The sequence below is a fragment of the Staurois parvus genome, unplaced genomic scaffold (genome assembly GCF_062004578.1).
Source record: "Staurois parvus isolate SC_StPar_1 unplaced genomic scaffold, SC_StPar_1.0 ptg000172l, whole genome shotgun sequence".
In the NCBI taxonomy this organism is placed as follows: domain Eukaryota; kingdom Metazoa; phylum Chordata; class Amphibia; order Anura; family Ranidae; genus Staurois; species Staurois parvus.
Genome location: NW_028317968.1, coordinates 1991149 through 2004429, shown reverse-complemented (window position 1 = coordinate 2004429; position 13281 = coordinate 1991149). Strand labels below are relative to the sequence as shown.

The following is a 13281-nucleotide window of genomic DNA, read 5'->3' as shown; positions in this document are numbered from 1 at the left end:
TCGCAAGCGCTTCCAGAAGTTGTGCATAGGCGCAAGGTAACCGGAATCAAAATAATCTTGCCTCGTGATCTTCAGCTCTAAGGTCTTAGATTGCTCAGAAACTTGCCTCATGGTCCCAAGTTGTGAGGTCTTAGCTTGTTCAGAAAGTTACCCCATGGTCTTCAGCTGTGGGGGTTTAGACTGTCCAACATTCATTTTTACTTGAGGAGAAGATTGTCCTTTATTTGATATATGCTAACTGTTTTGGAGTATTCCATTGCCCTAACCCCTCCCCTGTGCAAGCAATAAGTTTCAAAAAGACATCCTTTAGACAGTATTGAAGCTGGAGTGAATGGACTGGTAATTGTGGTGGTGGGCAACCTCTGTACTATTAGTAACGAACCAGCTATTATCAGTGCTATAGTAAATCCACCCCATTGTGGCTCTGAGCATAGCAAGGTTTAGCTATGTGGTCTGACACAGTACGCCAAGGCTGCTCTATGTTCCCACTGTGGCATTGTCTTCAAATAAGCTTTAATAGTAATATATTTGATGCTATTGGAATCAGATTTTTATGATAATTGTGTTGTCACTATATAACAATATTTCAGGGGATATTCTGTTCATGTTAAATCAGAGGTGTTGCTATTATTCTGAAAAACTTGAGGCACCTCGAGTTTATGAAGAAGAGGGATGGACGAATCAGTGAATGGTGGGCATTGTTAAATGTACACTGCACATATATGCTACAGCCCTTGTACCTACAAAGTTTGCCCTACTTACTGATCCACAAGCTAGTCTCACAGACAAATAAATCTTCAATTATATATGCATAAATGTAATATAGACAGATAATTAACAGTCTGAGTCTTAAAGTCTTATAGTGTACATAAACTCCAAAACAAAAATGTAATATATTGCAACTTTGCAGTCCTTAAATGTGGTCAATGTATGTCAAGTTTTTATTGGTGGCCCCACTAGGTATATTGAGGCTTTTTTGGCATATTTTTTTCTGGTGACCATTATCACTGAAACAGAATGAAAATAAGTATTGAAAAATCAAACATTTACAGTTGTTTTATAAACAAAGGGTAAAGATAAATCTTCCAATGTGGCACTTGTTCCTCTGGAAAATGTCTATTCTTTTCACTTTGTAGAGATTTCTTCTTGTTTCCTTTTGTGTTTCTGCGAGGAGAAGTGAAGGAAAAATCTCAAAAAGACACAAACAGTATAAAATAAACGCTAAAAAAAGATTTTACTGTAAATACACTTTAATTAATCGTCAGTGCCACCTAAATTAGTGTTCAGTGAAAAGAGCAACCTAAATCATTAGTGTTCAGCCACCAGTGCCCCTTAATCACTGGTGTTCACTGATCAGACCGGTTTCACCATCGGTGTTCAGCAATCAGTGCCCCTTAATCACTCTTGTTCATTGATCAGTGCCTACTTAATCATTGGTGTTCAGTCATCAGTGCCCCTAAATCTTTGGTGTTCATTGATCAGTGCCGCTTAATCATCGGTGTTCTGCAGTCAGTGCCCCATAATCACTGGTGTACATTGATCAGTACCTACTTAATCACTGGTGTTAAGTGGTCAGTACCCTCTTTGATGGTCAGTGGGAGCTCAGTAAAAGAAAATAATATTCAGTGCTGGATAACCTGGAGAGAAGCAATACAGATACTTTGTCACTGCTTCCCAGGTCACTGCAGAGTGATGTGTGGTGGGATATCATTTTGCCTGTCTCTGCCTAAATATGAAGGTAACACTACAACTGAGGCACCAGACAAGAGGGAGCATGTGCCCTATGTACTGTAATTTAGTCATTCCTATCACTCCACCTGAGGCTGCCTACATAAGAAAGTGACAATACACTTGGGGCACCTGACAAAAGACCAAGGCCATGTGCCCAAGGTGCCCTGCTCTAGCAACTCCTATATGTTAAAGTGTGGAATATGAAGCAAATCACTACTCTCCATGGACATGGATTGATTTAAAAGAAAAACATTCATCCAACACAAAAAATAGCCTAAGAACATTCTTTTTTTTTATCCTATTCACACAGAATGTACATACATTTTCACTGGGGAGAATTTTTTTATAAATACATCCCTATGCGTCTGACATTTTTTTTAGGCAAACCCTCACTGACCTGACACTATTATGACCCTACAGAGTTTTCCTTCTGTGTAGTTGTGACAAAACCAATACATCTACTTAGATGGCATTTTCATATTGCTCAGAGCAGCTATATCAAACAGTGTTAGACAAGCCCATTTATCCTTCCATCCCAACCTTGCACTATAGTGCCCTTAACTGACCTTTATCCTAGTGACATGTAAGAATCATGTAATTTGGCATCATTGTGACTTTACATGTGCTCTAAGAGTGTTCTGTGTGTAGCACTTACCACAAAGAAGCTGCTGGGCTTGACTGGTTCTCTGTTTTCTGCCATGACTCTGGGAACCACTTTGTCCCCTTTGACATAGTTTAGGTAATGGGATGTTCCACCAAAAAGAAAAGGAAAAACAGTATCCTATTAGGTCAAAAAGATTGTATAAATAATATCAAAACACCTGGGTAGGAGCCATCCACAATATTCACAATCCAAAAAAAAAAATCATAAACATGGACTAAAAGGCTCTAAACCAATCCCAGAAAGTTTTTATTACAAATATTACTTTAAACGTGATGGTGAGGGTGAACAAAATAAAGATTATTTCTCTACAGATGTCCTTTAAATTCTTTATTCAGTTTCATAAAAGAGGAAAACAATAATAGGGAAGACAATAACAACGGTACCTAGTGAGTTAAAAAACCAAACCATCCATCGTGTCCCCAAAAGCATAGATATTTAACAACTGGCATTATAATGAGTTGGCTTTATCTCCTAATAATCAGTGGGCACAGTCCAAGACTGGTAGACCCTAAGGATCAAAATATGTACAAATGGATGAGTGCAAATTGAAGATCCTTTCACAATCTATTGAGCGGTATCCTTTTTCTTTAAATAACAATTTTCCAGTAATACAAAGGATCCCGAAGAATAATAGACATTCCAGAACATGGACTGGAAGTATAATGAATATGGATGTAGATATCCAAGACAGGCAAACTCAAACAATATTGTATACAACGCAAAAAGTTGGGATAATTTTAACATTCATCATCTACAGGGTTGTTTGCTGTGGTCCAGAGGAGGAAACGGTGTGTTGGTAAAGAAAAAGATGTGTACCTCCCTCGCACAGGCATCCAGCATGTTTATACACAGACTCATGCATAGTGATTAGTAAGGAATTCCAAAGTCCCTCATAGTGCCCATTAGGTATATAAAGTGAGTAAACAGATAAAGCCATAATTTGAAATTGGGAAAGTCCAAATACACTTATCAATCCATCATATTGAGGGGTCCATGGTGGGTATAAAGAATGTATCCTGACCGGTTTCACCGCTTCCAACAGGCTGCATTAGAGGCAAGCATGGATGATGAAGTAGAGCACACAACCTAAGCTGTGGCAGAGCTCCAGCATTTCTCCTCCTGTTCACCTATAGCAGACAGAGTACCTGGTTACATGTATACTTTTGTACTATGCATCATATACGTTCTAACGTATGGCTGGCGCTAGTGCTCAGGAGGAAAAGCAAAGTTGCCCTGCAATTGGGATAAATATCTCACCAACAGAGTACACACAATAGTATCACTCTAACAGTATTTTTTCTCACTTGGGAGTCTCTCACTTAGTGGTATCTTTCTTAAAGACAATCTTTCTCCAGTAGAACAGTCTCTAGCATTAATCAGGAACATCTAGCTCTAACAGGACAGTGAGAAAATGTGAATAGCAACCATTACTAAAAAAAAATTCTCTCTAATAGTAGTCTGTACCAGAAAAGTCTCTTGCTCAGGGCTGTCTTTTTAATTACCCAACATTCCACAGGGACCATTATATTCCTTCCAATCATATTGACATAATAAAGTAATAGTCATCATTTTATAAATTATTAGATTAAAAATTGCTCACTTCATTTTTAATACGACACATTTTTCATTTTTTTTATCACAGAAAAAATGTTATTTTATTATTTGTTATATATTCCTAACATGCAAGGATTAGGCATGGTTTTTCTATTGTGGAAAGCAATACAGCTTTTTTTCTAATCACCTTTATCTGCAGATTCCATATGCAGTATCTACATGTAGTGCACTGTGGCAGAAACAATTAATGAAGTAAACGTTTTGTCTTGCAGCACAGGATTTTTATGCAATCGACCCTAATCCTAGTTCACGTAGTGCTACCTTGATCGTTAATGCAACAATCCTCCCACTGCTCGTACTTATACTACTAGTACTTTTTGTTGTTGTCTTATTCTTGAGGTGGTAAGTTTTGTCAATACATTTCAAATCTATACAGAATTTATTGTGGTACTTCAAAAGCCAATTGAATGTTTTACAAGTTATTGCTATCAATAGTATGGGGTTGATTTACTAAACTACTGAGTACAAAATCTGGTGCAGCTGTGCATGGCAGCCAATCAGCTTCTAACTTCAGCTTGTTCAATTAGGCTTTGACAATAAAACCTGGAAGCTGATTGGTTTCTATGCAGAGCTGCACCAGATTTTGCGCTCTCCAGTTTTAGTAAATCAACCCCTATGTCTAGCAAAATATTTTTGATAGAATGGAATTGAGTAGACAGGGAGTCAAGATTGGTGTGCAATTATCACTAAGTTCCATTCCCTGTGTCATCATTGTTATACATTCCTGTACTAGTCTTGTCCATTGTATCCAACCTCCATACGTTCTACTGTTTTATGTCTAAAAGATGACAATGTCTTCTTGTCTGATTCTATTCTTCAAGAGCTTGGAGGTATGAAAATCCTATAAACGTTTGCCCCGATGTACTTTCTCTCTCCTATAGAAAAGCAAACAGTAAAAAAAATTAACATTTAGACAACAGGAAAAAAGCATGGTCCTGTCCACATGACACGCAAAGTCCTTCAGCAGTTCCCCAGACTAAGAAGTAGCATACAATACTACTTAGCCTGATAAGAGTAAGAATGGAGAATTGCAGCACTGATGTCATAAATAGGAAGTGCTTGATTTTGTCTGCTGGGGTGTCAATTTTCTTGCAGGACAGTAGTTACAGAGAAACAGGAAGGATCCTTCCAATCCTTCGACATTGGTGAAGACCTTAAAGTAGAACTAAAGGCAGAACTTTTTTTTTCATTTTGGATAGAGTAAAGGGGGGGGGTTAAAACCCCTCTCAGTTTATGGTTTTTGCCATCTGTGTCCCATTGGGGAGCTTTTCCTTCACTTCCTGTCCCATAGCCAAAATAGGAAGTGAGAAAATCTCAGCAAATTAAGAAAATTCCTTGGGGACCCCAGGTCACCAGAACTAGCTTCCCCATCAGAACATGTCCTCTCTATTTCTTTCCTGGGGACAACCCAAAATTTAGGATTTTCTTTTGCATCACTTTCAATGATAATGGTAAACAGGACAAATAGAGAGGCTGAATCTCCCTAATGGGGATATAGACAGCAATAAAAACCTAATAGATGTTCTAATCCATCTCTACTCTGTCCAAAACTAAGAAAGAAAGATTTGCCTTTAGTTATACTTTAAAGCACACTGTAGGGGCTTATCCACCTCTCAAAGGCCACTTCCCATCACAGGATTATCTCCTGTACATTAACCAGTGAGACTGAGGATTACTGATATACATTGGTCCATAGGGTTGGGGATGGTAAATTTATGGATGCACCTTAAAAACTCAGCAAGAGATTATGACATTCCCTGAAATGTCCAGATGGAATCCCGTTTTATCAGTCTGTGAATGGATCCACAAATTCTAGTGATAGCCATGACTGACAACATTTTTTATTAGAATCTATTATGTTTTTAATTTTGTGGTCAAGGTGGCATGTAAGTACAGTAACAGTTATTTACAGATGAATCTACAATTGCTTCAACTACCACTAATAGGACTGTAAGGAACAATATAGCAGCAATATAATGCAGTAGAGATAGAGTATTTCAGAAATAAATGTACTGTTTTTGCACAATATGGAGTGAAAAGATCTTATGAGTATAAACATCTTTAAAATAAAAATTGCAGTAAATATCTTTGTTTTCTTTTAGCTGCTGCTGCCCTAAATTTGCACCAAAGAGATGTCAACGCGACTGTCAATAATTGAGATAACAATTTGCAGCCATTGGCGTGAAAATATTTTATGTTTTATTGTTTCTGTCATATAATAGATCTTACCAAACAATATTGTAATGATTACCTGTAATATGTTATGTTATGTTTATCTATGTAATATATGTATATTGTTGGGTGACTGTTAATGTCATATAATATGTATATACATAAATATATATACATAGAAATTTTTTCTTTAATTTTGATTAATAAGTTTTTGCCATCTGTGTCCCATTAGGGAAATTTAACTTCACTTTCATTCCTGTAGAGTCAACAAGTTGTGAAGGATATCCACTCTAAGACCACTGTCATGGGTACAAATGTTCCATTTGGACAATTTCCCCTCTATTCTTGTTCTGGTGGCAACTCCAAATTTTCAAATTACCTTCACTTTCTTTTCAGAGACACTAGGAACTGGGGCAATTAGAGGTTGAATCTCCCTAATTAGGTCACAGATGACAATAAAAATATGACTGTGGTTCTATCCCCTCAGCAACCTATACAAATTGAAAAAAAAAATTAATCTCACACCGATGTCAAACCAATGCCATTGACACAAGCTCGTAAAGACCAACTCTAGACTCACTCCTTATGCTACACACTGCTATACCTGACCAAACTGGTCATGTGATAAGTAAAGTACTGTTTGGATCTTATCCTGGCAGTAGGTAGGCCTCAATGATTCAGAAAGCATTGCTGACACGCTGACATCAGAGAGGCCATCCACATCATCATATGTGAGTGCAAGGCTCAGTGGTGACACCCACACAGGTCCATGATGCATGGCTCTCACAGGACATCCTAGCAGTGGAAAGAAAATAGTACAGGGCACAATGCTGGAGAGGAGGTAAGTATTGCAGCCAGAGCTGTTTTCAAATCTAAAATTCCCATGGAAAGATCACTGTATATGGTAGAGGTTACAGTGTCTTTGTCAGAATCATATTGGTGATAATTATAGTGAAATCAGTCTTGGCGGCTCTTGGGAAAGATCTTTTCTCACTGGTGGAAGGCCTTCTTGCTTCTTCGTGAATTCAAGAGTAGGAGTGCCAAATGAAACTATCTGCAGACAAGATGTTTAACATTTTGTAATGTTTTTGCTCAAAATCTATCAAAAACACCAATGCGTCTTAGGAGTCTTAACATGCTCCCTTCTTCAGTGCTTAAGAATTTGAAAATCTACCCAAGACTGCTAAGTTAAAATGGCTTGTCTATATCTATATCTGTCTGCCCCTGAACTGCTGAAGACACAATCAGGAAACCAGTCCTGTATTCTAATATACAAAATATAAAGTTTTTAGAAAATATGTATTTGCATAGCAGCATCAAGCAAAACTTGATGCAAAAACATATGTGCTCACAGAATATGCTGTCTCCTGCCAGTCTTACATTAATAATTTAAATATGAATTCCATTGAAAAAAAACACTACCATGAATGCAATTATGTAAGATAACCTTACCCAGTTTACAGCAGCAAAAACATACCTTGACCTAAGAAGCAAACCCCCATTCCTCAGGCTTCCTTCTATGTCTGTACATTTGGGCTGCTTAAGGTGAAAGGCTAGGTTCACATCTGTGCGGGTGGTGCCGCTGCGGATCCACACGAAAATCCATGTAGCCGCACTGCCTGCACAGAAGAATGCAGACCCGCGGGCAGGTGCCATTAATTCTAATGGCACGCCTGCCGCACTGGAAATCGCAACTGTACTGGGAACCTTGGTTCCAGTGCAGGCTGCGTTTTCAGAAGTGCAGGAAATGCAAATGAATGGGCTCTCGTGTCCACATGGAATGCGGATATGTGAACCAGGGGTAAGTGCTAGTTTAGTGACCTCACTCAGGCTGGAGGCTTCATTGACAAAATAAGCCTGCAAATGAACACTAAGACCTTCAGGCTGCAATGGCATCTGCAGTTCCATCTATGTCTTAGGGTAATTGTAGAATACAATGACATGATGTTACAAATATAAAACTGATTTGAGTATGCAAATTAGTCATATAGGTATTGTCAAGTTAGCCAATGCATGGTGGGATTAAATTTAGCTATTGTAAATTCCTGAATTTGATGTCTTCCATTAAAATGTGCTACCTCTGGTAATACAGCTCCCATTTATGTATTTCAACTGTGAAATGTGTATCAAAGCAGACATATAATAAACCTATACATTTACAAAATGTCTTCTGTGTTTTATTGTCTTCAGAGTGTACATTGAAAGGAAGAATGTCTAGAAATATAATATTGTTAACCACTTGCACTCCTGAGGATTTACCCCCCTTAATGACCAGGTCTCTTTTTGCTACTCGGCGCTGCACTAATTCAACTGATAATTGCACGGTCATACAATGCTGCACCCAAACGAAATTTACGTCCTTTTTTTCACACAAATAGAGCTTTCTTTTGGTGGTATTTGATCACCTGTACGCTTTTTATTTTTCACGCTATAAACAAAAAAACACCGAAAATTTTGAAAAAAAACAATATTTTTTACTTTCAGCTATAAAAAATATATAGTAAACTCAAAGTTAGTTATAAATGTAGGACAAAATGTATTCTGCTGCATGTTTTTGGTAAAAAAAAAATCCCAATAAGTATATATTGATTGCTTTGTGTGAAAGTTATAATGTCTACAAACTATGGTATAGCTATTGAAATTTACACCATTTTTTTGCTATACAGCGCTGTGCTAGCTTAACGGACAATTGTGCGGTCATGCAATACAGTACATAAATGAAATTTATGTCCTTTTTTTCACATAAATAGAGCTTTCTTTTGGTGGTATTTGATCACCTGTGCACTTTTTATTTTTGGCGCTATGAACAAAAAAATTTTTGAAGAAAAATTTTTTTTTTAAAAAAAAAAACAATATTTTCTCATTTCGGTCATAACAAATATCCAAAAAAACTAAAATTTTGTTATAAATTTAGGCAAAAATGTATTCTGATACATGATTTTGGTTAAAAAAAATCACAGTAAGTGTATAGTTATTGCTTTGTGTGAAAGTTATAGCGTCTACAAACTATGGTATAGAAAATGGAATTTACACAGCTTTTACTTTCTGATTGCCCATCACAATTCTTGAGGTGTTAAAATACCAGGATAGTACAAACACCCCCAAATGACCCCTTTTTCGGAAAGTAGACACCCTAAGCTATCTGCTGAGGGGCATGTTGAGTCCATGTAAGATTTATTTTTTTCCAAATGTTTCTGGAAAATGACAAAAAACTTTTTTTTTTTTACACAAAGTTGTCATTTACAGGATTTATTTCTCGCCAATTTCTCTACAAGCCAAGGGTATATGTGGAATTACACCCCAAAATACATTCTGCTACTTCTACCCAGTATGGGGATACCACATGTGTGGGACTTTTTGGGAGCATAGCCACATACAGGAGCCTGAAATCCAATGACCACTTTGAAAGCCTGAAGGTGCGTAACTTCCTCATTTCACTTCCTCAGTACCTACCACAGTTTTGAAGGCCCTGACATGCCAGGATAGCACCAACCCCTCCAAAAGACCCCTTTCTGGAAAGTAGATGCCCCAAGGAACTTAAAAAGAGGCATGGTGAGTATTTTGCAGATTTTCCAGAAACTTGTGGCAACAAATGAGATCTGCAAAATACTTACCATGCTTCTTATCAAATTTCTTGGGGTGTCTACTTTCCAAAAAGGGGTAATTGGGGGGGGGGGGGGTTGGTGCTATCCTGGCATTTCAGGGCCTCCGAAACTGTGATAGGTAGTCAGGAAGTGTAATGAGGAAATAAAGCCCTTTAAAAGCCTGAAGGTGCTTATTGGATTTTGGGGTCCTGTACTTGGCTAGAGTGCCAAAACGTCTCTCACATGTGGTACCCCCATATTCGGGAGAAGTAGCAGAATGTATTTTGGGGAGTAATTCCACATATACCCATGGCATGTGTGACTAATAAATCATTTAAATGACAATTTTGTGTAAAAAAAATATAGAAATAATTTTTTGTCATTTTCCAAAAACTTGTGGTAAAAAAATAAATTCTGCTATTGATTCAACATGCCTCTCAGCAAATAGTTTGGGGTGTCTACTTTCCAAAAAGGGGTTGTTTTGGGGGGGGCGGCGTTTTATGCCCAGCATTAGAAGTTTATGCCACACATCATTCACTCTTCTAACCATCTGAAGACCAAGCCTTTTCTGACACTTTTTGTTCACATGAAAAAAAATCAGTATTTTTTGCTAGAAAATTAATTGAAACCCCCAAACATTATACATTTTTTTAAAGCAGACACCCTATTGAATAAAATGGTGGGTACTACAATTTTTGTATGGCACATAGTACTCGCGCAGCGATTTTTCAAAAGCAATTTTTTTTTTAAAAATACACTTTTTTTACTTTTAATGCAGAAAAACACAATATATTGGCCAATTATTTGGTAAGATATAAAAGATGATGGTATGCCAAGTAAATAGATACCAAACATGACATGCTTTAAAACTGTGCATGCCCCGTAAAATGGCAACACACTGCATACATTTTTAATATCCATAGGCAACACTTTAAAAGCCTTTAAAAGCTACCATTTTAGATTTACAGAGGAGATTTGTTAGAATTACTGTCCTTGATCTGCCGTTCACGGCGATACCTCACATGTATGGTGCATCCGCTGTTTACATACCGCCACAGGGTCAACGCTTGTGCACACAGGTGTGCGTGCATGGGAGGGGCGAGTTTTTTTTTTCTTTTTTCTTTTTTTAGTCATTTTGATTTTTTTAATTATTTTTACACTGTACCTTTCGTTTTTTTTTATCACTTTTAATGCTATCACAGGGAATGCAAATATTCCCTATAACTTCAATGGGCATTGTCATATATTCTTTTTTGAGAAATCTGGAGTCAGACTCTAGATATCTCCTCTGCCCTTACATTATCTAATCAAACCAAAATTGGTGTGATCAGATGCTTTCCCAATTTACAAATGGCGCTGTTTATATCCTGCGAAACTGAAGTGATGAAATGCTCGTAGCTTCCGAATTCTTAGACTATAGAGATGATTGGCACCACTCTGGTGTCCAATCAGCTCTATGGTCAACTGGCAGAAACACCGACTGTATTCTCAGGTTTCGCCGATGGCACGAGACTGCCTGAGAAGGCCGTAGAAGGCAGCGGGGGAGGGGGGCATCATATCCTGCTGCTTGTAAAAGCAATCCTGCAGCTAATTAGCCACTAGGATTGCTTTTATATGAAAGCCGATCGCCGGCTGAAAAAAATGATACCAGGATGATGCCTGCAGCTGTAGGCATCATCCTGGTATAACCATTCAAAGTCCAGTGATGTACCAGTACGCCGCTGGTCCTTGTTGGGTGTATATGCTATGTTCTTTTTTTGTATGCAGCCTGTGGACTGAATGAAAAAAAGAGAAGAAATCTATGCCAGAAAGAGTGTGTGGTATGCCCACCATTAGAATATACCACCCTGCATCCACCCACTTCTAATGGTGGGCACACATTAGGTCATACTTTGCCACATGCGCCAAATCCAAGATTGTACAAATGTCTAAATAGTGGCACGCTTGAATAAAAATTGTCCACGTATAACTGGTACCCCATATGTAAAAAGGATGACACCAAGTCCCAAACTATCTTGCCACTGCTCCCCATGTAGTCTGGGCATCCGGGGGGCTCCAAATCACTATCTTTTCCCTCGTAAATCCGAAACTTATAAGTATAGCCTGTTGTCCTCTCACAGGTCTTTACATCTTGACCCCATATCTGACACGCTTGCTGGGGAGAAATTGTTTGAATGCAAGGCGGCCAGAAAAATTAATGAGGGACTCATCAATGCAGATGTTTTGCTGGGGAGTATAGACATCTGCAAATTTTTGGCTAAGGTGATTGACGGGGGGCTGAATTTTGTGGAGCCAGTCAAATTCAAGGTTACCCCGAGGATGACAGGGTGTGTTGTTGAAATGCATAAAACACATTATACTCTCATATCTATGCCTGGCCATGGCAGCAGAGAACACGGCATTTGATGAATTGGGTCTGTGGACCAATACAACTGAAATTCTTTTAGTAATGCCCATGTTGAGGGTTAGGCCCAAAAACATGTAAATTCGAAAACCGTAATGAGTTTCCATGTGACTGGTCTGGCAAGGTTTGAATTTTGGTTGGCGGTGATAAAATGTTGTGCAGATAAATTGCTTTGATCCACAATCAATGCGTACAGATATTCTGTGAAAAACAGCTCCAAAAATCAAGGGGAGTAGTTAAATTTGCTATTTCCACCTGAATTCCAGGTTGGGCAGTGAATGGGGGAAGTACGGGTGCTGCAGAATTTGTGGGCTGCCAATCGGGATTTGCAAGCACATCCGGAAGGATACTAGGAGCTCTATGGGCCTGTGTACGAATTCTTGGTGGCTGCGGGACAATACTTGTGCTCGCCACCGCACCAGCTTGTACTGCACTTATGGGACTCGCCACGTCACCAAGTCATACTGCAGTGCTGGTATTATTATTATACAGGATTTATATAGCGCCAATAGTTTGCTCAGCGCTTTACAATATAATGGGAGACAATACAAAACAATACAATTCAATACAAGAGGGTTAGGAGGGCCTTATCCTGGGAGCTTACAATCTAGGAGATATGTGAAAGACCAAGATGTACTAGACCACTCGCCAGTTCACCAAAAGGTAGCGCGGCACTAGTACTGGCATTCTGCTGCATATGAGAGTCAACAAAATTTACTGACAAGTGCTAACACAGATCAGGCCTGATTCTGCAAACACTGCGGTTTTGTGTGCAATGTATCAAGTGACAGGGACCTACTGACACTGCATTTGCTGGGGGAGAAGGGGGGGGGTAAGCGTAGGGGCTAAAAGCAGGTGCTGGCAGGTGCCGGGGCTGATTTTGCTAACGCTGCATTTTTGGGGACGCTATATGAATGTGAACGCTGGTATAGTGCTGACCTGATCAAAGATATTGATCCGTTCAGACGTTATACTAGCAATGGAGGATTATTGTGCATGAGCGTGTTCCTGGCAATCAAGGGGTTAAATGTGATGACTGGTGTACTGACGGGCAATCTGACGCTATCTGGGAGGGGTGTGAAAACCATGGGAGCGCAAATCATGTATATATA

At 38.7% G+C, this 13281-nt stretch overlaps 1 protein-coding gene across 1 annotated transcript in view; it reads left to right on the top strand.

Annotated features, from left to right (window-relative positions):
• LOC149462583 (uncharacterized) overlaps nt 1-8345 on the top strand; it is a 30128-nt gene extending 21783 nt beyond the window's left edge. Inside the window, exons 5-6 of the mRNA XM_089676576.1 lie at nt 4222-4351; nt 6112-8345. Coding sequence (XP_089532702.1) covers nt 4222-4351; nt 6112-6163 — 182 coding nt within the window. The 3' untranslated portion in view covers nt 6164-8345. The remainder of the gene's footprint in view (nt 1-4221; nt 4352-6111) is intronic.
• The last annotated feature ends 4936 nt before the right edge of the window (nt 8346-13281 follow it).